Consider the following 25,043-nt stretch of genomic DNA (forward strand, 5'->3'; position numbering starts at 1 on the left):
TGATTTAATCCAGCAGATACTTTTATTATTCCCTATTTTGCAGATAAGGAGGGTGAACCTTGGAAAGGTTCTATAACTAGCCCAAGATCATAGTGTCAAGGACCAGTCAACTCTACTGCCTTCCTACAAAATCCCACCCATGAATTAAAATGAGGCTTGTAAGAGTCACTCGTCACCCTGTACCTTCCTCCTGTAAAGTACCATCTTTCTCTTATCCACCTTAGAAAGGCAGGTTGCTGCGTACACAGAGGTAGTGGTCAAACTCACAGTTCCAAGCCCTTAAAAAAAACTGGAAATTGAACTCTAAACCCCAGGAATTAAAAGCAATGTGCCCCCAGGTAACACAGTTGATCGATGATAGAGGCCGACGTGAACCCCCCGCCCCCCAGACTCCTACTGACTACTCTGGTCTCCTATATCTTTGAGGTACCTTGCATTTTTACTTGAATCAGTTCTAAAAAAAAGTCTTCTAAACTCAGAAAACCAACAGGTACGACCTAACCCATTAAGAACAGTGTTTGGGCCCAGAAATCATTTAATATGAATCATAAAACAAGACAATTACATCCCTCCTGCCTTCACATGCAGTGATTATGGTTCCTTTGGACTGCATTTCTGAAGGTAATGGGATTAAGTGGTATTCTTCTTTTTAAGATTTTATTTATTTATTAGAGAGAGAGTGTGTGAGAGAGAACATGAGAGGGGAGAGGTCAGAAGGAGAAGCAGACTCCCCGCACAGCCGGGAGCCCGACGCAGGACTTGATCCCAGAACTCCGGGATCATGACCTGAGCCAAAGGCAGCCACTTAACCAACTGAACCACCCAGGCGCCCTATTAAGTGGGTTTTTAAATTGAAAACTCCACCTGCAGCAGTTTGTCGCTTTGCTTTTTCTCTGTCTACTTTGCGTTATAAGGTTTTTCATGAGACACTCAATACTGTGAGAAATTGTGCACTTGGACGTGTCTCGAGTGGACCTGACATCTCTTTAGCCTCTCCTCCAGGACCCTCTCTGACATACATAACTGCTCTCTGTCTGTCTTCCATCTAGCATGGCACCACGCTCCTCATGGTCGCCTCCTATGCCGGTCACATAGACTGTGTGAGGGAACTGGTTCTGCAAGGAGCAGACATCAATCTCCAGAGAGAGGTAGGTCAGGTTTACACTTGAATAAGAATGACCCAAGTGACAGAGACTCGAAATTTTTACAGTGGTAAATAGGTAAGGAAGACCAGATTAATCATTGCTTTTTTCCTGCATGGCATTAATGCCCAGATTGTGGACTTTGCTGTGCCTAAAATAAGGCCCTAGAATGGACCATTGGGTGTACATCAGTGGAATGAATATTCTCAAGTGTGTGTTATAGTGTGAGGTAACCAAACCTCTAACCACATTCCCTGAGCACTCATACATTTCCTCCCAAGCTTAAATCAGGTCTTCCTTCTTCCCTGGGGAAGAGGTGCTGTAGAAGTTAAAGGATTTTCATGGAGATTTTTTTGTATTTTTAAAAAGATTGGGTCACCAACCTGTTCTGAATGAGGTTCACTTGCTAGACTATCTCAGTCATCCTCATCAAACTATGATTTCAAAGGGCTTCTCTGACTGGCCACGTGTTAAAAAGCTCTCCCCAAAAAGCCATGTGGTGGACATTGAACTAAAATGTGAGCCTGTTCCCATGCTTCATTCAAAGGCCACCTTGGGAGTTCAGTCTGGCTAGAGGATCCATTCTTGGTCCAGTGTAGAAGAGCAGTGGAAGGTTGGACCTTTTACCATACTTCGGGAGTCAGATCTGAGGGGATCCATTTATTCTCAAGCTGATCTTGCAAATTAACCTTTCTGGAGGTAGATCCATAGGTCAACCCTAAAGTGAATCTGACCTCTCAGTCCACACTAACTCAGACCCAACATGGCATCCTGGAGCAAGCTTCAGACTGAACTGGAGCATTTGATGTTCCTTGATCCAGTCTTATCCTAGGGCCTACCCTACAGTTGTTTCAGAAAAGATGAGTCATCAACCAAACTTTCATCAATCAGTATACCCCGTCTTCCAGCCTGGACTGCTACCTCTGAGTAGAGCTGTGAGGGCTGGCTATTCTGTGGGGCACCTATAGTCCTTCCCTTCTCCCTTCTGGGTGTCACCTTGGCTCTGGACCATGGAAGAATGACACTTGATGAATAGACTCTGGAGTCTGGCTCTCCATAGGCCTGTGCCAGCAAGCCTGATCTATCAAGAGGAGCCATACAGACAGACCATAGCAAATCCAGTCTCACAGACAGATTCTTTGGAGCAATTTTCACAACACTGGAGCATTGTTTTAAGCCATTTTTCATGTCAGCAGCTAATTTCCTTCTGGGAGGAAAATGTTTGGGCCCATTTAGAATTATAATTTGAAATTACCCTAATCTTTTTGTTTTTCCTTTATGCTTCACAGTCTTGGTTTATTATAGCTTTAAAGAATAGACAAACTTTTCTCTAATAAAAACAATATGATTCAGATCTGCTCCTCAAAAAACTTTATCCTGAAGGGCAAGTTTAACACACACAAGTATATCTTCAGAACAATTGTGAAAAGCTGAAAGAAGAGAAACATTTATTTGCTTTTCAGCCAATGTATGGTTTTTATGGTTTTATATTTATCTGTTTCATTCCGATTGCTCCACTAATATTCTTGGATATGAAAACTATTGTGTGTGTTGAACAAAAATGGCCCTCAAGGACTTACTGAAGTGTGCCCAATTTTGAAATAACCTTGTAGCCCAAATAATGTTGCTACATGAATGCCCAGTGGTCCCCTGAATTTCCCGAAGCCACCCCAGCCTCCGGTGACAGAGCTGCCAAAGAGAGGCCCCAAGCTCACACACGAGGTGAGTACCTAGCAGTGCTGTGGAAGGTACTCATGTAGCAGGCTTCTATCTGGGTTCATTCTTAGTCCATTTTTTCCATTTAATCCATATCAAAATACTTGTTTCCTCAAAAGGTACCTGTCATTGTTTTCTTTGGATGGCTGTCTGCATACACAGAGCTTGCAAGAACAGAAAGCTAATGATCCAGAGAGACCATTGCTCTAAAGAACCAGCAATATCAGCTAAAATTTCCAGGGTTAGGAACTGCGTGTGCAGTTTTCATGAGGCCCTGGGTTACAGTAGTAAAGCACATACATTTAAGACCTTTATTCACATTCCAGCTGACATCTGGCTCCTCTGTCTACAGATGGCCACATTCGTGTGCACAATGATTAATGAATGATACTTGTATGTTCCAAAATTGATTCACACTGCTATAGATATGGTTTTTCAATTAATATATCATAAAATCTTGATGAAAAGTCCTTTTTCTTAGGGAAGAAACAATTTCTAGAAATTGTCTCTGGTAGTTTCTGAAATTTAATGTCTGTTGAGAAGATGAGGATTTTCCTATGCTAGCCAAGTTTCTTCATCCAGACCTGGTTACATCCTCAGGTTTCTGGAACTCAGTGTTCTCCACTGCAGGAAAGCAATGAAAGGATGCCTTCCACTTGTTTCTGTGGGAACCAAGGGGAAAGTCACTCCTGCGTGGCAGGCAGAAAGGATCTGGGAATGGTCACATTACCTGTGCCTCCCCAGGGCAGCGTCTGGTTGGGGGCATAGCCTGAGATAGACGGTCATGACTGGGAAGGTATTGGCTTGTGTTCTGCCACAGTGGTTGGGCTCATTGGTCCCTGTCTCAAACACACACACACATGCATACACGTATACACACACACACACACACACACATACACTTAAGAACATGCTTCAAGGTCATCAGTAATCTTTAAGGCCTGCTCTTCCTGGCTTCTCCCACCTGGATGAGAACCTACCACTTTAAGACTTCCAGGTGAGCTGTGGAAGGTGTCTCTCCTTACTGTGCCTGGGAAGGTGTAAAGTGTGAGCTTCATCCCTGCTCAAAGCACTGGAATGAAGAGCATCTTTGTATGGAAAATAGATACTGCCCACAGAGTGGTACGATGAATTTGCTCCTATCACACAATGATCTGGCTACCAATCTTTGAGTCGGCTTGTGGCAATGGCTGGAAAGGGAGGATGCTCAAACTTGTGTCTCCGACTATCCCTGATCTGGTTTAACATTTGGAACCAGGCTGGTCCTCTTTTGAGGAATATTTTGAGTCTGTTTGGGTGAATTACTTAGATTCTTTTTGGGCTGGTAGCTTTCTACTGTGGGGTACTTAACTCTGTAGCTAGAAGTCTACCAGAACTCTTCCCTGTAAGAATGAATGCCCATGTCACCAAGCATGGTAGTTAGTTCCCTGTGACCTCTGTAGCAAATTACCACCTACTAGGTGACTTCAAAGAACAGAAATTTACACTTTTACAATTTTGGAGGCCAGAAAATTCAAGGTGGGTCCACAGGGCTGCACTCGTTTTGAAAGCCCCAGGGGAGAACCCTTTCTTTACCTCTTCCAGCTTCTGGTAGCTGTGGGCATTCCTTGACTTGTGGCCGCATCCCCTGTGCCTCTGTGGTCACATTACCTCTTCCCCTCCTCTATATCAAATGGGTCTCTATCCAGTTGTCACTGGATTTAGGGCCCCCCGGGACAAGCCAGGATAAGTGCCTTTTCTCAAAATCCTTAACTTAACCCCATCATATGCCACAGAAAGTAATATTCACAAGTTCCAGAAATTAGGACAAGGACATATCTTTTGGGTCCATCATTCATCCCATTAGACCAAAAATAAAGTTCCGCTTTCATATTCTCACTTCTCTGAACAAGGAATATAATCAGTTCAAATGTAGCTCCCTCCTAGGTTAGAAGGCTTACATACAAGGATATTGTTTTGTGTGCAAATGTACAACAAATGCAATGTAACTAAATGCCTTAAAACCAGCTGTTTGTTCTCTCCTAGTCAGGTACAACTGCCCTGTTCTTTGCTGCCCAGCAAGGACATAATGACGTCGTGAGATTTCTTTTTGAGTTTGGAGCATCCACTGAATTTAGGACCAAAGTAAGAGAACTTTCTTGATTTCATACCTCGTTGAAGAATTTTAGCAATCATGATTATTCCTGTCTCTCCATCCATAGTATGAATTTGTGCTTCTTCTTTTTTTTTTTTTTTCTTAAGCCTGGGTTAAAGCCTCTGCCTTCGGCTTGGGTCATGATCCCAGGGTCCTGGGATCGAGCCCCACATTGGGCTTTCTGCTCCACGGGAACCCGGCTTCCTCCTCTTTCTCTCTCTGCCTGCCTCTCTGCCTACTTGTGATCTCTGTCAAGTAAATAAATAAAATCTTTAAAAAAAAAAGACTTTATTTATTTTAGGGAGATAAAGAGAGAGAGAACACAAGCAGGAGAAGGGGTAGAAGGAGAAGCAGACTCCCCAATGAGCAGGGAGCCTGACATGGGGCTCCATCCCAGGACCCTGAGGTCATGACCTGAGCCAAAGGCAGACACTTAACTAACTGAGCCACCCAGGCACCCCACTCTTTTTACAAGATTTTCAAGCCTAAGAAGGTAGATTTCACAAATTTACTTGTAATGGTTGAGAGGTAGTCCTAAGGAATCAATTCAAAATATGGCATTTTCCCTCTGGGCTCCTAATTTTATGGGGCATTATTTATGTTCTGTCTTGCACTGGTAGCTTCCTATTCTGGGACACTAAATTTTGTTATCAGGTTGGATACAATAGCAGGTGCTTTATAACTCCCTGTTTTCGTGGGCTTTTTTTTTTTTTTTTTACTTCAAGATTAATCCCAGTGCTCTATCAAAGTATTTAAGCCACTCTTAGTGGAATCTGAGAGATTTCTAAGGAGGGCAATCTGTCAGGCAGTTTACTTTTTGAGATGCCCTCACTGAAGTATGTAACACATGATTACAGTTTACATAGTTGGGCAAGGAAATGCGGTTCTTCCTTTAAAGAAGTCATTGAGTCTTCATGCGCGACACACAGATAAGAAAACTCAGGTTGCAGAAAGATCAGTTTTGTGTTTATGATATGATTGTACATGATAACTTAGGTTTATAGTAGGAGAATTTGAACTGCTTTAACATTTTTGGAATTGTCAACTTATTTACAGCCTAATCAGAACCAAAAAATTCCTGGAAATTTGCCTGACTTGGAATCTTTCAGGCTTTCTTAAACCACCGTATGTGAAATTTGGATGTCAGGGGAGTTTCCAGTGGATTTTTTTTTCTTTTCCTGTTAAGATGCTAACTATTAAGTAGATCTGAATTTCAGATAAGATCGGTCTGTTCCGAACGTGCTGTTGGACAGTACATGTGCCTCCACACATGCTGCATATAATATACAATAATCCAAAAAATATGTTTGTATGTATTTTCATATTATCATTTTATTTGTCATAATAAAAGTAATACAACTAAAACTAGAAAGTAAAGTTCTACAAATGTAAATCTCAGCTCTTTGAACTAAGTCAGAATGGTCATGCCCCGCATATGGCTGCTTTAGTCTTCTTGGTTAACAAGTTAATGCCGGCTTTCAGCCTTTGTCTCTGCAACAGTTGCTGTCCCAGAAATCCATGGAACACAGGGCCTGGAGCGCAATTCCAAATGTTTCCATTAGGTCACCTGCAGGTGTCCAAGAACTTTCCATGGGAAGAAGAGAATGTCAAGAGGCGTTCAGTTTTCATATGATCCTGTCATTAAAATTACCTTTGTTTCAACAGTTGTTCTCATCATTATTAAAGCTATATCCCCCAAAATGTATTTTTAAAAATAAAAGGTACAGAGGCACCTGGGTAGCTTAGTCAGTAAAGCATCTGCCTTCAGCTCAGGTCATGATCCTGGGATCCTGGGATCGAGCCCCACATCAGGCTCCCTGCTTAGGAGGGAATCTGCTTCTATCTCTCCCTCTGACCCCCTGCCCACCTCCAAATCATGGATGCATGCTGTCTCTCTCTCTCTCAAATAAATAAATAAATACATAAACTATTTAAAAATAAATAAATAAAAGGTACAGGGGCACGTGGGTTAAGCATCTGACTCTTGATCTCAGCTGAGGTTACGATCTCAGTGTCATGAGTTCAAGCCCCGAGTTAGACTCCACTCTGGGTATAGAGTCTACTTAAAAAATAAATAAAATAGGGGCACCTGAGTGGCTCAGTGGGTTAAGGTCTCTGCCTTCAGCTCAGGTCATGGTCCTGGGGTCCTGGGATCGAGCCCCACATCGGGATCTCTGCTCCGCAGGGAGCCTGCTTCCCTTCCTCTCTCTCTCTACCTGCCTCTGCCTGCTGTGATCTCTGTCAAATGAATAGGTGAAATCTTTGAAAAAATAAAAAATAAATAAATAAATAAATAAAATAACAAAAATAAAAAGTACCAGCTCTTCTATGACAATCAACATATTTTATCTATTCTCTTACCTCATTAGGCAAAGAGAAAAACTGACAGAACAATAGTTGGACATGTTGGTGTTCCTCGCTGCTATTGTGATTTTTGTTGCCCATGCCCCCACTCACATTGGCCCACCCCCCCAGCAGCCTCAGCCCTTCAGTCTGTCCTCCATTTTCCGCCCTTCAAATCACAGCTCAAGTGCCCACTCCCACACATAGCCTGTGAACAAGGGAGCTCTTACAGCAATGTTTCTCCAAGTGAGACCTACCTGCCACCTTCACACCACAGTCGCCTCACACGACTGGTCAGAAAGCCTGTTTCTGGGCCTCACCAGAATAAGACCCTATGAGGGTGGGAGTCAGAGAGCGGGTGTTCTGCATAAACACTCTGTGCCCCAGATTTATAAACCACCCTCTCTTAGAGTTAGGATTTGTATTTCAGAACGAGATGACATGTTCTTACATTATTTACAACGAGCACAGAGGCCCACAGACCAATTCGCAGAGCCAAACAAACAGCTCTCCAGATGTAGATGGGAAAAGATAATGCCTTGGCTGCAGCACCTGAGAAAAACCATCAAGGGTTTCAGTTGACCACAGACTCAGTGAGTCAGTAGTGTGATGTGGTTGACATGAAAGCTAGTTCTAATTCAGGCTGTCAAGATAAAAGTTGAATAGATGGAACAAAGGAATGTCCCATTCCCCATCGGACCACATCTACTCTTCTGGGCTCCGATTCGTTTTAGGGCCCATATTATAAAAGAGATCTGGACAGACTGGCACATGTTCAAAGGAAAATGCTAAATAGGATGGTGAGAGGTTCACAGGGTGCATGCAGTTACCCACTCTTAATGGACCCACACCTTATCCCCTGAAGACAATGGCCCCAGATGGTTACTCCATAAATCATCTTAATCTTTGAGGCCCACAGCTGGGGGAAAACACAGGGAGAAGCCAGTAGTTGTCAAGAGGGTCTCTAGACAGAAGACACAGGAGACTTCAGGTAATTCCAAGACAGAAGTGACTGGTACAGGCTTTCTAGTCTTCATTTCCTTTATTGAGATGCAAATAGATAATTCTGCATTTGACATGGGCTGCGACTCACAATAACATAGTCCAGTAACTGTAATGTATCCCAAGCAAGTCATCCACATTTATGACATGATGCCTTCAGGAGGAACCCTGTCATGACTATAAAGAGAAAGAGATGAAAAAGGAAAGGTGAGTTTGTTGTCATCTATGAGCAAAGTTTTTCCCGAAGCTCTCCCTCTGTGGAAGCATCTGCTCAGTAGACACGTCTGCACCCTTCTAACATGGTACTACCTTGCAGGATGGGGGCACAGCCCTGTTGGCTGCCAGCCAGTATGGACACAAGCGGGTGGTAGAGACGCTACTGAAGCATGGAGCCGACATCCACGACCAACTCCACGTGAGTGCGTTTTCAAGGGGACATTAGCTGGACGCTTGCCTACCCCCTCCTCAGCCACAGAATTGCAGTCTAAATTCAGGTGTCAGAAATGCTACCTCAAAAATACTTTAATGAGCGGTAGGACTCAGTCCAAGAAAAAGCTGGAATTAGCCAGATGAGCTTTTTCTATGGAGAAGCACATAACCTTGTTTACCCACCTTTGTTTTACCCTTTAAACCTCTCATACATACGCGGCAGCTCATATAACGTATGTGGGCAGGAGCTTAAAAATCACGTGACACGTACTTACCCATAAGATAACCAGCCTGGCATATGGGCTTGCTGAAAAGCAGAATAATGCTGTTGTGGAGTTATCCGGGAGGAAGAGCACACATAAAGGAGAAATCAAGTTATTCGAAGAGAAGTGAGATGGGGTAGGGGTGAAGAACTGAAGAACACGCACACCACTGGCCTTCCAGAGGCTCCTGCTGCGAGTGTGGGTCTGTTGCAGCTAATTGACAATTAGCACATGGCCCAGAGGCTCTTTCCATCGTCGCCGTCAATCCTGTTATTCTGGCTTTGGACAATAACAAAAATAAAATATAAAGAGATGAAGTGACTTGATAGAGTCATCACGAGGAGTAGAAGGGTTCCTACTGCTGGTTCCACAGGAATCGTATTTTAGGCTATCCCACCAGCAGACATGCAAGCACACAACACCTTCACAGACATGTAGTAAGATGTGTCAGTGGGAACTTCTCCATTTGAACACCCTCCCCTGAGTTTACACGATGGACTTCTATGTCACAGACCTCTGGGAAGCACATAGCAGCTAGCACCACCCTTTTGCACTTCAAAATCTGGAACACCCTTTGAACACGCAGCTTTCTCACTTCAATGACCAAGTTCCTTGATACGGGTCTGAGGGAGTGATTCTCAGCTCTGGTGGCCATTAGAACCACATAGGGAACTGGGGGTGGGGGAGAACTTCCAAGCTCATCCCAGACGGAGCTGGAATCTCTGAGGGCACCACTAGGGCAGCAGATGGTTCTGATGGGCGGCCAAGTCTAAGAACACGGGTCCACAGCTTTGGCTAATTCTTTGGCTGCATATAATGAAGTATATATGAGAGCATGAATGAGAGAGAGAGAGAGTGTGTGTGTATATGTGTGTGTGTGTGTGTGTATGTGTGTGTAGTTCAACAGGAAGTACCCAAGTCTTTGGAAAAGGAAAATGAGTTGTGATTTTCATCCCATTACCATTAATAGTCAGCGATCCAAATGGACTGGCAGATTTGTGCTTGTTAGACAACATTCCATCCAAAAGGCTCACCCCAGAGTGGCAAATAATCTTAGAAATGCAGAGTTTTGGGAGAGCCCATTCCTGTACTAAATTATTCTCTGTTGTGAAGTGACTCAAGAAATTACATGCACCGGGGCACCTGGGTGTCTCAGCTGGTTAGGCGCCTGCCTTCGGCTCAGGTCATGATCCCGGAGTCCCAGGATCAAGTCCTGCATTGGGCTTCCAGCTCCATGGGGAGTCTGCTTCTCCCTCTGACCTTCTCCCCTCTCAGGCTCATTCTCTCTCTCTCTCTCTCAATTAAATAAATAAAATATTAAAGAAAAAAAAAGAAATTTCATGCACTGAAACTTCCATTTTATGTGAAGACATTCACCCTCACGCAAATTGTCCAAATATGAATGTTTCCACTAGAAACAATCAAAACATGGAGGATCCCCAGTCAATGACTCCTGAAAGCTTCTGGGAACAGAAATGTGTCATGTGCAGTAAAAACTGCAATGCTTGGACAGGCATTTTAGGGAATGTCCGAATTAATGGCTGCGAAGAGCACGGTGGATTTTCTGTGGCCACACAGTAAGGAGCAGCTGAATATTTCATCCCCATATCAAACATCTGCTTAAAGATCTATACAGGCTGAGTAATTTTTTAATGATTGCCTGAAGAGGAGTCTGGCAGCTCAGCTGTCACCCACCAGAAACCTAGCACTCTCCACCTGGCTGGACTGGCAGGGAAAAGCACTTTTTATTTTAGCTTGTGGTTACAGTTCCTGATGGGAGGGGTGGTAATTAACTGGGTGAGCGAGGTGTTTTCCACTAGATTGTGCTCGGGTTTTCCACTGCGGTCTAGAAATAATGAGGCTCGGCCCACTCTGTGAATGCTGTCTACAGGAGGTGAGCCTCTGGGGAGGAGGCATGCTCTGAGCCGAGGGCTGTGTTCGCCGCCATTACCAGTGACAGGTCTTTAAGAAAGAAATGCCCAGAAGACCTAGACACTCAGTTAAAAGGAAAACACACTAAAGGGAACTGGAAGCCAGCACTTGCTTTGAGCTTTCCTGCAGGACTTATTCATTCTTTATATGTGTTGTTGGTGTCTTCTGGGCTTTCGGGGAGCAAGTTCATGGAGTTCACCAGGGCAGTTTTTCTAGAAGCATCTTTTGTTTCAAAGCTTAGAAAAATGGCATGTTGGGGGGGGGGGTGGGATATGGAGATAGGGGCAAGAAAGAGAAAGGGGTAGGAAAGATCTAATTAAAAGGACACTTTAATTTCTGATTCATAAAAACATACCATACAGGTTTGTGGGACTTGTTCATTGTTTTTTAATTAATAGACTTTATTTTGTGTTTGTTCTTTAAACTAACACTGAGCCCTTACTTGACCAAAGAATTGAAGTGGAAAACTGCATTAAAAGTATGTATTTGTTGGGCGCCTGGGTGGCTCAGTGGGTTGAGCCGCTGCCTTCGGCTCAGGTCATGATCTCAGGGTCCTGGGATCGAGTCCCGCATTGGGCTCTCTGCTCAGCAGGGAGCCTGCTTCCCTCTCTCTCTCTGCCTGCCTCTCCATCTGCTTGTGATTTCTCTCTGTCAAATAAATAAATAAAATCTTTAAAAAAAAAAAAAAGTATGTATTTGTTAAACTAATCAAAAGGGGATAACCCTGAGATCCCACAAAGAACACTAGTGACAGCTAACGAGAAGTCTGTGCAGATGAGAGAAAAATGATAACTATCTATTTGGACAGCCTGGGTGCCGCTGCCAAGGGAGTGGATGATAGGCTCCATGATCAAGATTGTGTAGAGCAAACAGTCACTATAATTGTTATAACGTATCCTTTTAAGTTTATTTGAAACACTACCTTTCCACCTGACTTCTTGTGATATTTTAGACCTGTTCTTCAAAGAATAAAACACTAACCTTGAATACGAAAACAAAGTGGGGGACAGAAGTGGCAAGTTGGATTAAACGGATGTATTTTTAATTGAATTTCTTTTAAAATAAACATGAAAGATGATTTGAACCCTTTCATTCTGATATCTTTCAGGATGGAGCCACTGCCCTCTTCCTCGCTGCCCAAGGTGGTTACTTGGATGTGATTCGACTGTTGTTGTCCTCGGGAGCAAAAGTCAACCAGCCAAGGCAGGTAATGTCCTTGTGGGCAGGGCTGTGGGGCAGGGAGGGCCTGCCCGTCCTGCAGCAGCTCCTGAGATAACTGGTCAACTCTGGGCATCCTTCAACCGTTTCGCCTCAGTGATAAAGTTAATCTTGGATTAGGGTTTCTCCTATTCTTTGTTTGGGCTCACCAGCAAGCCTGTGATACCGGGCTGACTTCACCATTTACTGTTTTTGAAAATTGGGTGTTTGGTGGCTGAGGTCAAGTACATACACGGCCGCCTCCTGTTCAAATAAATTATGGCTGCGCTGAGGTCATGAGAGTGCACTCGCCTGGGACATAGGTAAATAGAGGTGAGTCAGGTAGCCTTGCCCCTCTCCAGTCCCTCTGCTGATACAATGTCTTATCTCTTACCCCTGGGCCAGAAGATGAGCCCTTCAGCCCACTGGGAATCATTAGTAGGTTCTACACCTTCATCTCTCCCAATTATAACGCTATTGAGACTGACTTTACCAAAACCAAGCTAACATCTAGCAAATCAGTTGATACCTAAAAGAACAGAACTACCAGGTAATATAGGTCACACTTTATGAATGGTAAAGAACCATCCAAATCTAAGGCATTATAATTAGCTTCTCTTATATAGGAATGGTTTCTGCACTAATCGATTTGTTTTTAACAAAACATTTCAGATTAAAGTAACATAACTTTAAGGGTAGTTTTCTCGGGGAAAAGTCAAGCTGATTTCTTCCCAGGAAATGACACCCAGGCAGATTCCCATAATAATGTGACCTGATGTGTAATGTAACATATGCTTATATGTTCACATAGGGAAGGTTGGTCTGAGCTCTTGGACCCAGGCTTCTTCAGTCTTTAGAAGTCCAAGTGCATAGGAATCTAAGATGACAAAGGGCCTTTGGGCAAAGTGGGTTTGAGGTCAGGAATCCTGAATTCTAGATCCAGCTCTGCCAATAACTAGCTGTGTGGTTTGGAACAAGTGAATCAGCATCTCTCGACTTCTCTTCCTTCATCTGAAAATTAGGAGGCTGGACAGGATAACCCTGAGAATCTCTTCAAGCTCCCCCTTTTTAATAACTGTTTTATTCAAAACTCAATCAATATTTCTTAAGCACTTAACGTACGCCAAATACTGCTACGTAAGATTAAACTTTTAGAGTTTTAAAGACAGTCGTAGATTTAGATGGCCCCAGGAATACGCTTCGGAGAGGAGGCTCTTTGGAAAAGTTGCACTTCCATACCTGCCAGAGTTGATGTTTGGGGATTGGAGCTTAATATTTTCTTGTTGGTCCTCCTTATTTTAAAAGTTTTGATTGATTCTGAATCGGGTGCTTCATTTTGCCAAAGGTCATTTTTAGATTGCAGAAGTTTGATCTGGAGGCCATTATTGAGGGTACCACCGTGAATTTAGAAATGAAAGATTGTCAAGATTACCAGGCTTCTCTATCTGTACATCTTTCTTAAATAGTCTCAGGCACTTTGACAAATCTATTTGTAAAATGAATCGTACTAACCGTATGCCTCAGGTACTATTCATAAAAGAACAAGTTGATATAAGAGATTATATTTCAGGGCGCATGGGTGGCTCAGTTGGTTAAGTGACTGCCTTCGGCTCAGATCATGATCCTGGAGTCCCAAGATTGAGTCCCATATTGGGCTCCCTGCTCAGCAGCCTCCTTCTCCTGCTGACCTCTCTCCTCTCAGCTCTCTTTCTCTTATTCTCTCTCTCTCTCTCAAATAAATAAATAAATAAAATCTTTTAAAAAAAGATTATATTTCAGATAGTGCACGGATGGTGACCACTCAAATCTAAGTTGAGTCATAAGATGACCCCGAAGCCAAGAAATTAAAGAGTGAGCCAACAGTACGGGGCTGGCCACACCCCCACGCCTGCTTTCATTCCTCATGGTGAGGATGACCTGGTCAAAAATGACCTAGTCCAGCTGTTTGGAGGACCCCTCCCTCGGATCAAAATGCAAGTGACATGCCCTTCAAAGACTGCATCCAGTGCAATTGTGTGGAATTATGAGTCCAGTTCTAAAAAAATTGTTATTCAGGAAAAGGGGTGTTTTATAAAATAAAAATAGCTTTGGAGGGAAAAAAGCAATGGAATTTTTCCTTTTTATAGGGTACATTAACCCCACTGTACCTTTAAGCCATACTCTTTTTATTACCTGCCATGAGCTGATAAGAAAAGGTTATCTAGCCAGGTCAGACTAGCCCAGGTCCTGTCTTCTTTGAAACTGTAAACTCTGCACAAAATAAAAGAAAAAAAAAAAAGCAAACTCTGCATATTTAATTCCCTTCCTACAAAACAAGCAGGGTCATAAATATGGCAAAAGCGATAGTAGTCCTGGATGACTTTGTCACAAGTTATGAGGAGCTTTAAAAAAAAAGGGGGGGTAACTAAAAGTTTCCATTAAAATGGCCTGTGAGTGCTAGACTATTATATCAGCAGGGCATTCGGAAACCAGGGCAGTATTCCAAAATCTCAGCTGACACATGGAATCCCTGTCAGAAAATTCTTGAATTTATAAAACAAAGGCAAGGATGTTTGCCCGATTTCATTTCTTAATGTTTTTAGATAAATTGGATTTATGATTTCTTTCCTTGCCATTCTCCGGGGTCCCAACAGTTTATGGTACCCCTGGGACAGCATGTTCACAGAGTTGCCCTGAAATTATTCCGCAGACTGAGCTTCAGGGAATCTGAACAGTGGTAGGAGTGGCTTTTCCTTGTAACTCTATCATGGATGAACTGAAAACTTTTCTAGGGCTTTTGTGAGAAGGAATCCAAATCACAAAGTTATAAGCAGACTTTGGAAAGACTGAGCTCTTGATTTGAAACTTGAAAAATATTTCTGCCTTGTTCATCCTAAAGAGGGTCAAGGTCACCAAGATCATTGTAGTCTATAGTCAAGCTAAAAATTCATCTTCAGTTCTTTCTATGTGACCACAGCATGTAGAGTTGATACACTCAGGCCTTTTTAATCACCAGCTAAGATGGCTGTTTAGTCTGTTTTTCTATCAACAAAATGCTTTGAAGTATACTTTTCCTAACTCAACTCATCCCCCTTATGAAACAGTGCTTTCATGGAGTGGCACCGGTCTGAGTGTCTACCCAGGCTGAGTCTGGCCTGTCATCACTCATCTCCAACTTGTCCTCTCAGTGTGCTAATAAGGATTTCTTTGGAGCCTGAGAGAAAGGTCACTCATAAAGTGTCTTCTCTAGCCTTGGTTTGCACTTGTATGCAGAGATGCTGGGGCCCGGATAGTGCTGGTCCTCGCAGGTTGCAAGCTTGGAGGGGCAAACCCAGTGGTGGCCAATGGGAAAAAGTGGAGCAAATGGATTTTTGCAGTGTCCTGAGGGCTTGGGGGGGGAAACATACAGCAACAGGGAGGCCCCAATTCTTGCATGCCCTCTGCACATGATAGGCACTCTGAAAACTTCTATTGTCTACATAAGCCTCCCCATGGTTTGAGCAGAGCTCCAGTGAGGCCTGGAAGGCTAAAGATGTAGTGATGAGTGGCTGCAAACTAGAGCAAGACTCACATGTAGGGCCTGGGCACCAGTGCCAGGACAACTGTAAAACCCAGCTAGGGAGCCACATCCACGCCACTGGGTGGAGAATGGCTTGTGAGTTATGGGGATATAGATAACTTAAGGAAATGAAACACAGTCCATTTTGCTTATTGACTGCATGACCTTGAGCAAGTCACTTACATTTCCTGAATTTCAGGGGTTCTTTGGGTTTCCTTTATTATTTTAATTCTAGTACAGGTAACGTTCAGTGTTGTATTAGTTTCAGGCATGTAACAGAGTGATTCAACAGTTCTATATATTGCTCAGTACTCAACACAGTAAGTTCACTCTTAATCCCTTCACGTATAACACTCATCTCCCCCTCACCCCCTCTGGTAAGCATTGGTGTGTTCTCTATAATTAACAATCTGTTTCTTAGCTTGTATTTCTTTTTTTAATCCCTTGTTCATTTGTTTTGTTTCTTAAATTCCATATATGAGTGAATCATATGATATTTGTCTTTCTCTGACTGATTTATTGCCCTTAGCATTATACCTGCTAGGTCTATCCATGTTGTTGCAAATGGCAGGGTTTCATTCTTTTTTATGGCTCAGTAATATACGTGTGTGTGTGTGTGTGTGTGTGTGTGGACACACACACCCCACATCTTCCTTAACCATTCCGGTATCAATGGACATTTGAACTGCTTCCATATCTTGGCTATTATAAGTAATGCTGCAATAAACAGAGGTGCCTATATCTTTTCAAGTTAGTGTTTTCATGTTCTTTGGGTAAATATCCAGTAGTGGAATTACAGAATCATGTAGTAATTCTATTTTTAATTTTTTAAGGAAATTCCTTACTGTTTTCCACCTTGGCTGTACCAGTTTGCATTCCCACCACTGAACAGTATGAGAGTTCTTTTTTATTTTTTTACAGATTTTATTTATTATTTATTTGACAGACAGAGATCACAAGAAGGCAGAGTCAGGCAGAGAGAGAGGGGAAGCAGGCTCACTGCTGAGCAGAGAGCCCGATGTGGGACTCAATCCCAGGACCCTAAGATCATGACCTGAGCCGAAGGCAAGGCTTAACCCACTGAGTCACCCAGGCGCCCCGAGAATTCTTTTTCTCCACATCCTTACCAACACCTGTTGTTTCTTGTGTTGTTGATTTTAGCCATTCTGACAGGTGTGAGGTGTTATCTCATTGTGGTTTTGATTTGTATTTCCTTGATGACGAATGATCTTGAACATCTTTCCATGCATCTGTTGGCCATCTATAGTCCTTCTTTGGAGAAATGTCTGTTCATGTCTTTTGCCCACTTTTAAACTGAATTACTTGGTTTTTTGAGTGTTGTGTTGCATCAGTTCTTTATATATTTTGGATATTAACCCTTTATTAGATATGTTATTTGGAAATATCTTCTCCCACTTAGTAGGTTGTCTTTTAGTTTTGTTGATTATTTCCTTTGCTGTATATAAGCTTTTTATTTTTATGTAGTCCAGGATTTTGTTTTTTCATCTATTGAACAAGGATAACTATGGTGCCTTTGCTGTTATGATTTCTATTTCATCCAGGCCTCACTGGAATAGAAACCCATCAGAAGGGGCGCCTGGGTGGCTCAGTGGGTTAAGCCGCTTCCTTCGGCTCAGGTCATGATCTCAGGGTCCTGGGATGGAGTCCCGCATCGGGCTCTCTGCTCAGCAGGGAGCCTGCTTCCCTCTCTCTCTCTGCCTGCCTCTCCATCTACTTGTGATTTCTCTCTGTCAAATAAATAAATAAAATCTAAAAAAAAAAAACAATCCCATCAGAAGTCAGGGTTGCGCCCTTTCTCTCGTGAGCCATGTAGTCTGTGTCATCTCAAAGTCCCCTCTTGCCTCTTTTTCTGTCTTCCTACTCCCTTTTTTCCTAGCATCCTCTGCCTACTCATCTTGCATATAGTCCCTAAGTTTATAGGTCAACTACCCAACTCTTGGGATAGCGATGTCATGGTTGCCACTGGGCTCTACTGACTGGACCACAGTGGACTGGCTGGCCTGCCCACCCTTGGTATGAGCACCTGTGGATGGGGGAAATAGGCTCAGGCTGGGCAAGACAGACATCTCATATCAACTTTTACAGACCTATTTTCCAGCCTGGAGACACCAAGCAGGGACCCCTGTGTGTGGCTTGAATCTATAGATGGAAGTAGCCTAAGCATGAGGACTAGAAGAAGCAGAAGCAAAAAGCTAGTGCTGCGAAATATATCCATTCCCATGGACAAAATAATTTTAATTCATTTGCTAAATAATCTTTAGGACCCTAACTAAAACGAACTAATATTTAGTTTCTAAAACAAATGATGTCATATGCGCCATCTCATGCTATGATCTATCTATAAAACTGTTATAAAAGGATACTTGAAAATATCATCTCAGATGGAGGGAGGGGATAACCCAGTCAGAAGGAACTGTGCAAGTCACCTGTGTAACCATCTATCAGACACATGAATCCTCTCTTAACAATCCTGCTGAGTGGTAATCAGCCACTGTTGAACCCCTCCAGGCGCAGGGACTCATTACTGCTATTGAGTCTGTAACCAGCCCTCACCACCACCTCTGTCTTACAATGAGCCAAAATCTCAAGTAACTTTTACCCATCAGCCCTCTTTATGCCACTTGGTATGCAAAATTGGTCTAAATCCTTTCTGCTTGGTTTGCACACAAATAGTAAATGACAGCTCTCATAACCCTGTGAATCTCATGTTCTTCAAGCTGAGTGTCCTATTTCCTTTTCTTAAAAAGGCACCAGAGACGTCCTGACTTCCTGTGATTTAGTTCACTGTGATTTATTTGATTCAACTTATTTTAAAACTCTATATTTACAAAAATATAAATTTTTAAATGTTTTTCCTGCTCCAATTCTCTCAAAACTCAACAAAAAGGAGCCAAGTTGACTTAATTTCTGTCATTTCATTGTGAAGTCATCTTTAAAGCGAAGACTCTGACCATGAGAATAGTAGGAAAAAATAAGAGAAAACAGGAACTGAGGTGTACAGAAAGAAGTGAAAACCTTTCTCCACAAACTAGATAATCAACTAATAAATGCTTTGATTTGACAGTAATGCTCCAACTCACATTCAATTTCCCAGGTTTAACCACAAATCTCATTTTACCATTCTCACCTATTCAGTTATCTCACAGGAAAACTGAGAGAATCAAAGAATGTGGAGTGTTTTATACACACAAGTACAAATTAAGGGGATTATTGTTTTTCATGTGCTTTTTCAGGCGCTTCATTGTTTTCATGATCAATACGCAGATTCTGCGTATTTTCTAAGCATGCGCTAGCCGGTCCTGTGCTCAGCACCTTCCTGCATGTTTCCATGAGTATCTCTGGGAGGCTACATTTTTGCAGACAAGAACAGAGGCTCAGGGTGATTTGCCTAAGGTCTCATAACCCGGAAGGGGTGGCTTCTTTTTTCACCTACCATGACTATTGCAATTTAAGTGATAGAAGTTCAGTGTTGCGTGACTGTTATGAATTGATGCTATTAATATTTTTTCCCAATATACCACCTCTCAACATCTTTCCACATGTTAGTATCAATTAAGATCATTTTACTAACAGGCAAGCCCTTGGAAGGCACATTGAACAAGTCACCAGTGGGCTCTTTGCAGCTGGCTGCCTTTCCTTGCATGCCCTCTGGTGGAGATAGTGACAAAGAACAGGTGAGCCCAGAGCAGGCGAGGAGGGACAAGAGTTTCCAGGGCTCTGCCTCCCTCTCCTGCCCTCTTCCATTCCAGCGCACACCGCTTGGACCACAGTCCTCTGGATTTCCTTCTCTGCTTGAACCAACCACACCTGTCCAAGCCTCTGTGACTGTAAATACTCTTCCTTCTACATGGAATGTCCTCCCCCCTCACCCCCACCTAGCAAAATCCTAGTCTTCCTTTAAGGCCCAGCCCAGATATCACCCCAACTGACCCCCGTAACCTCTACACAGTAAGCAGGTGCCTCTCCTGACTCATCTTGAGCACTTTTGTCCATACTTTACTATAGCACTGTAATCATCTTGAAATTTCCATGTCCCATCTCCACTAGACTAAGTTCCTTTGAGACCTGAGACCAGAGATCATGTCTTCTTTAGTATTCTGCCAGAGACTTAGAAGATACTTAATAATTGCTGGTTGGTTGAGTGAATGAAGGAATGAATGATTCTAAATTAGGAGAATCAAATTAACTAATGAATGTAGACATTCTTTGTAAAACGAAAGTACAAAGTAAGGTATTATTTCTATTGCTAATAATGCTCTTCAGATTCAAGAATATTCCTACAGAGACCTTGTAAAAGCTTGAAGCGGCTCTAGGTGTTCATCTTTTTTCCCCTGTTTCACTCAGCACCTCTTTCCCACCTCTCCCAAGACACAGTACCAGTGTCTTCCTACCACCCCTCAGCACTCCTGGATCCTTCTAGGTTCCTAATTTGACATCACCCACCACCCCACTCAGACCTCTTTGTCCTCTATCCCTTTGCCTGGACAGCAATGGGCAAGAATCTTGTGCCTGCTGTGGCTAGTAGAATGGAGCTGAAATTATATACTGCAGCAGAAAATGAAGCTTTATGTTCTCTAACTGAATCATCTGGCTCTTCAGCCCCATTCCCACTGTTGAGTAACTCAAGTCTTATCTGACCAAAACAGTCCCCTGGGACTGTATTGTCTTCATTACGTCAGAGCCTATGTTTAGTGAGTTCTAGTCCCTCCGCCCTCCTCCTTGCCCTTCCCTCCAAACTGGCCTAAGTCCTCAGAGGTCAGGCTATCATCCGGGCGTTAAGGTGGGGTGGGGACACTCATGTCTGGTCCTTGTGCCATTCCAGCCTTTCCTGTCTGTGAGTATCCTGGCTGGTCCCTTGTTGGCCTGTCATCCTGAAATCACTATCTTCTATGGCTTTATCTTCCCTGACCACTGTTTACCCAGCACTTCCACTTTCGCACAGGTAGACAGGAACTCCTGGGTGTGCAGATGCCTCATTGATGGGAATCAGGGATCCTGGCAGATGTTTTGGGCCCATTGGCCCAGACTCCCTCATCCATTTCTGTTTGCTCTCTCAGGCATCAGCCAGGAGCAGAGATTCTCTAAGAGGCCTGCAGTTTCCCTGGGTTTCATCCCGAGAACAGGAGAAAATCCTTTTCCATCTGGAATTCACCATATTTTATCTGGGTGCTTACCTAACCCAGATTCAAGCCAGGAGGAAAACACGGACACTCCCATCTGACCTCCATCTCCCCCACTCCCCCACAGAAAACCCTCCTATCAAATCCTTTTCCCTCCCTTGGATGGTTCACCTTTTCTTCTCTGGAGCAATACCTCTCCACATCATCGCCCAACGCTCACATAAACAGGCTCTTTGGGGGCACAATACTCCGGAAATATTACCAAAAATGTCACCCTGCTCTAACTTGCTAGTATGCATTTCCTCCCAGAAGAAATCATATCACATCCTGCATGAAACTGAAGTCCCTAAAAATGGCCGTCTGTGGGGGATTCTAGACACTAGAATAGAGGAGTGGGAGAAATGTCTTTAGTTCTCTGGGCCTCTCACATCACCTCCAAGAAAAACTGCCTTCTCCTGTGGAAACGAGGGCCCCCACTAAGCAGGGTGTGTTGTGTGAACCCACCAGCAAAGCAAACAGAGAACCCGGGAAAAATAAACTGCTGGCCTCTCCTTCCTGGGTTTACTCACCCTCCTATGGGCTAAAAGATTCTGCCATAAAATGGCTGTATTATAAGCCCAAACCCCGATGTTGGCAATCACGCATTCCGGGTGTTCCAGGCACTGCCAGGTGCCTGTCTGTGTAAATGGGTTAACATCTCCGTCCTCATGTGTCGGGGATGGGGGTGCTGTTTGTGGGCACTGCCTTGCTGCTCGGCGGCTGCTGGGTGGTAGCAAGCGTCTCGCCTCCCCGGCAGGACGGGACCGCACCACTGTGGATTGCGTCGCAGATGGGCCACAGCGAGGTGGTGAGGGTGATGCTATTGCGCGGAGCAGACCGGGATGCCGCCCGCAACGTGAGTCTGAGTCACAGCTGCAGCACGAGGGGCCTGGGGGGACGGGGATGGGTAGTGTATGCCCCAAAGCTCCAAAACTCAGCCTGGCTTAGACGTGAGGAGAAAACGCACCTTTATTTGGTCTGTAACTCCCCCGGGTTTTCTCCCAACCTCCACCGGCTCTTCAGCAGGAAAATAAAGTAAATGTCCAAGTCAGCTGAAACTTAGCAAATGCTGCCCACTCTCCCCAAGGATAAGATGTTTAATCATGGGAGATCCTTCTCCACCTGAGCTGACTCCTGGATGAACCCGGGAGAAATGCTGGAGGTAGGAGCCCGGGCCTGGGGCTGTCCTTGGGGGTGTCCTTAGCTGCAGCGCGTCTGGCTGCGCTGCGCCTCCTGTTGGCCCTGGACCGCAGTGCAGGTGGGGGCGCAGCGTCTTTGTTTTGGGGTCCAGTAGTGTTCCTAGGGCTCTACCTCACAGGGCTTCCCCAACTGCAGACACCTACACTACATCCCTCATTGGCCTCCACCTAGCAATGCTAATGTCACCTAAGTCTGTCTCGATGGGCCCCACACCAGGCCCTGTATGTAGCCCATAGGAACTAAGGGCAGCTTGGGGAGACCCTGCTGCCTGACCACACTATGCCATTTGCCTTTTGGGTTTGGTTTGGTTTGGTTTTTACAGTGTCTGGCCTTTTCACCCTTATTATTACCCTTGCTTATGTGACGCAACTCCCTTCTCCATGTCTGAGCCCGGAAGGGGTAAAGACACATTTCTGCTTACTTCACTGTCCTCTCTCCCACTTTATCACTTCTTCGCATATCTCTGAAACCAGAAAAGAAAAACCCTCTAATCACATTTTCTTTCTTCCTGATTCTAGCTAAATTAAACCTTTAGAGCAGACTGGGATAGTTCCTTGACTGCAGAATTCTGTGAACTGAATCCTCCAAATACAGCAATTGATATGTAAAAGCGGGGTGGGGGGGGGGGAATTTGGAAAATCTCTTCCCAAGCCAAAAAGTGATGACAGAAGCTGAATATAAATTTTTGCATTTTTGCATTTCTTTTTAACAGATTTCAGTCTGTCCCCTTCCTACTCACCACCTACCCATCCCCAACTACCACAGACAGATACCTAGGCCCAGTGGAGCAAAGTTGTATATTAGGCAAAGCAAAAAAAAAAAAAAAGCACATTCAAAATTTTAAAACAGTAAATACAGTTCAGTAATTATTTAAGTCATTAAAAATAGTTTAAAATTAATTTCCACTAAGCCATGAACTACAGACAATGCCTCTTTGGTCCATCCATGTCCTAAAATACATTCTTTTTTTTTTTTTAAAGATTGTATTTATTTATTTGACAGAGAGAGATTACAGTAGGCAGAGAGGCAGGCAGAGAGAGAGGAAGGGAAGCAGGGCCCCTGCTGAGCAGAGAGCCCGAGGTGGGACTCGATCCCAGGACCCTGAGATCATGACCCAAGCCAAAGGCAGCAGCTTAACCCGCTGAGCCACCCAGGCGCCCCCTAAAATACATTCTTGATGTCTCCCTCTCTCCAGTGTTACCTGGTGTTCTAAGGGACTGGAAGAGTCTGAATTCCCAAATGGCAGGGTTCTAAGAGAAGAAGTCACATATTTTGTCCAGCATTTGTTCATGCAGAACTGATTATGCTCTAAAATGCTCCCTGATTAAGAGACATGGCCTTTCCCCTTTCACCTGTTCTGACAAGTGTATTCCCGGTTCTCAACTAACATTTAGTTCTTAGCCAACATATACATATATTAAGTCAACTTTTCTGTTCCACTCTGTTAAGGATGGTACAACAGCATTGCTCAAAGCAGCCAACAAAGGATATAATGATGTTATAGAAGAGCTGCTGAAATTCTCACCCACGCTTGGCATTTTGAAGGTAAGACTTAGAAATTTTACCAATCTATAAAAGAGAGGTTGAAAATTAAGAAGCCCATACCTGAGGCCTGCAGGAGAAGCTGAGATAATTCACATGGTTAGTTGCATTCTTAAAAGAACTTACCTACAGTTTCTTAATGTTGGAGATTCATGGGCACTGGTTGAAATGGCAGGGTGATAAGAAGAGTGAACCAGAGGCTGTTGCTACTTAGTTTTCCAGGGGAAAAAAATAGTGGTAATTAAATCACTATCTTCATATATATATATAAAGATATATATATATATAGATAGATAGATAGATATAGATATAGATATCTCATAGGCCTAAAATCTTCCACAACTCATGAAATGCATAATTTGTGTCCTATGAAACTTGGGGGACAGGTGCTCATGTTTTTTCCTTTCATTATCTGGAGCAAAGATCCAGTTATCTTAGATGAAAGAAAATAAGACTCACATCTCCGGACACCCTAAAGGGTGTGTCAGCCTGGAGAACTGGGTCTACCAGGAGGCAGAGCCCCAAAATCCTTTTTTAAATTTATCTGTTTGAGACTAAGATATTTTTAAATTACAGTATAAACCAGGGTTTGGCAAATTTTTTCATAAAGGACCAGGGAGGAAATATTTTAGGCTTCATGGGCCATAGGGGCTCTGCTGGAACTGTTCGACTCTGCTCTAGTAGCTTGAAAGCAGCCATGGGGGCAAGGGATGGCTGCATTCCACGCACACTTTTTGAATGGATTGTATTTCTGGAATTTCATATATTTATGTAGTACTCGTCTTTTCATTTTTTTTTTTTTTTAATCTCAGCTTGCCAGGACATAGAAAAACAATTGGCAGGCTCAATTTGGCCCACCGGCTGCAGTTTGAGGACCCCTAGTTTACATTACTGTTTTCCTCAATTGAGGACAAGAAACCTGTTCTAAACTTGGAACACTGGCTAGCACTTAGCCCTCGCTTTATTGACACATAAAATAGTCAACCTGTCCTTGAATGATCCCAGAGGCTTTGGGACACTCTATATCTAATCTTTATGTGTTTAGGCTCTATCCCTCTGATCAGCAGATACAGGCCTCCTGTCAGAATGCTGGCCCCTCTTTCTGTCCCAGTGACCAACTTCTAATCTTCCATGAGCTCGGAAACAGGAAAGATACATTCATTAACATTGTTTGTAAAGTAAGAATAAATGGTCTGTGAAAGGGAGCTCTACAAATGAAAGAAATGAGCTTCAGAAATGGACTTTGTAATACCTAGTGGTGTTTCAAAGAGCTCTTTTTTGGCTTGGTATTATATTTTTAGCCATGTTACAAATAGATGAAGTTGACAAGTTGGTGAAGATTTAGATGAGTGAAGTATCACCAGACAAGTGAGTTGTCATACATGTTATAAAAGTAAACATGCTGCTTTAGAAAGGAAAATGCTA

General features: G+C 43.4%; 1 protein-coding gene across 6 annotated transcripts in view; it reads left to right on the plus strand.

The window, feature by feature from the left end:
* ANKRD29 (ankyrin repeat domain 29) overlaps positions 1–25,043 on the plus strand; it is a 57,025-nt gene that overhangs the window by 23,830 nt on the left and 8,152 nt on the right. For 4 of the 6 annotated variants that reach the window (XM_082697282.1, XM_082697285.1, XM_082697283.1 and 1 more), the window contains 6 exons: positions 1,050–1,148; positions 4,884–4,982; positions 8,654–8,752; positions 12,070–12,168; positions 21,634–21,732; positions 23,526–23,621. In XM_082697282.1, the coding sequence (XP_082553408.1) occupies positions 1,050–1,148; positions 4,884–4,982; positions 8,654–8,752; positions 12,070–12,168; positions 21,634–21,732; positions 23,526–23,621 (591 nt within the window). Of the gene's footprint in view, positions 1–1,049; positions 1,149–2,755; positions 2,865–4,883; positions 4,983–8,653; positions 8,753–12,069; positions 12,169–21,633; positions 21,733–23,525; positions 23,622–25,043 lie in introns of those variants that run through there. The other 2 variants (XM_082697286.1, XM_082697284.1) reach the window with 2 other exon arrangements.

The sequence above is a fragment of the Mustela nivalis genome (genome assembly GCF_964662115.1).
Source record: "Mustela nivalis genome assembly, chromosome: 14".
Lineage (NCBI taxonomy): Eukaryota > Metazoa > Chordata > Mammalia > Carnivora > Mustelidae > Mustela > Mustela nivalis.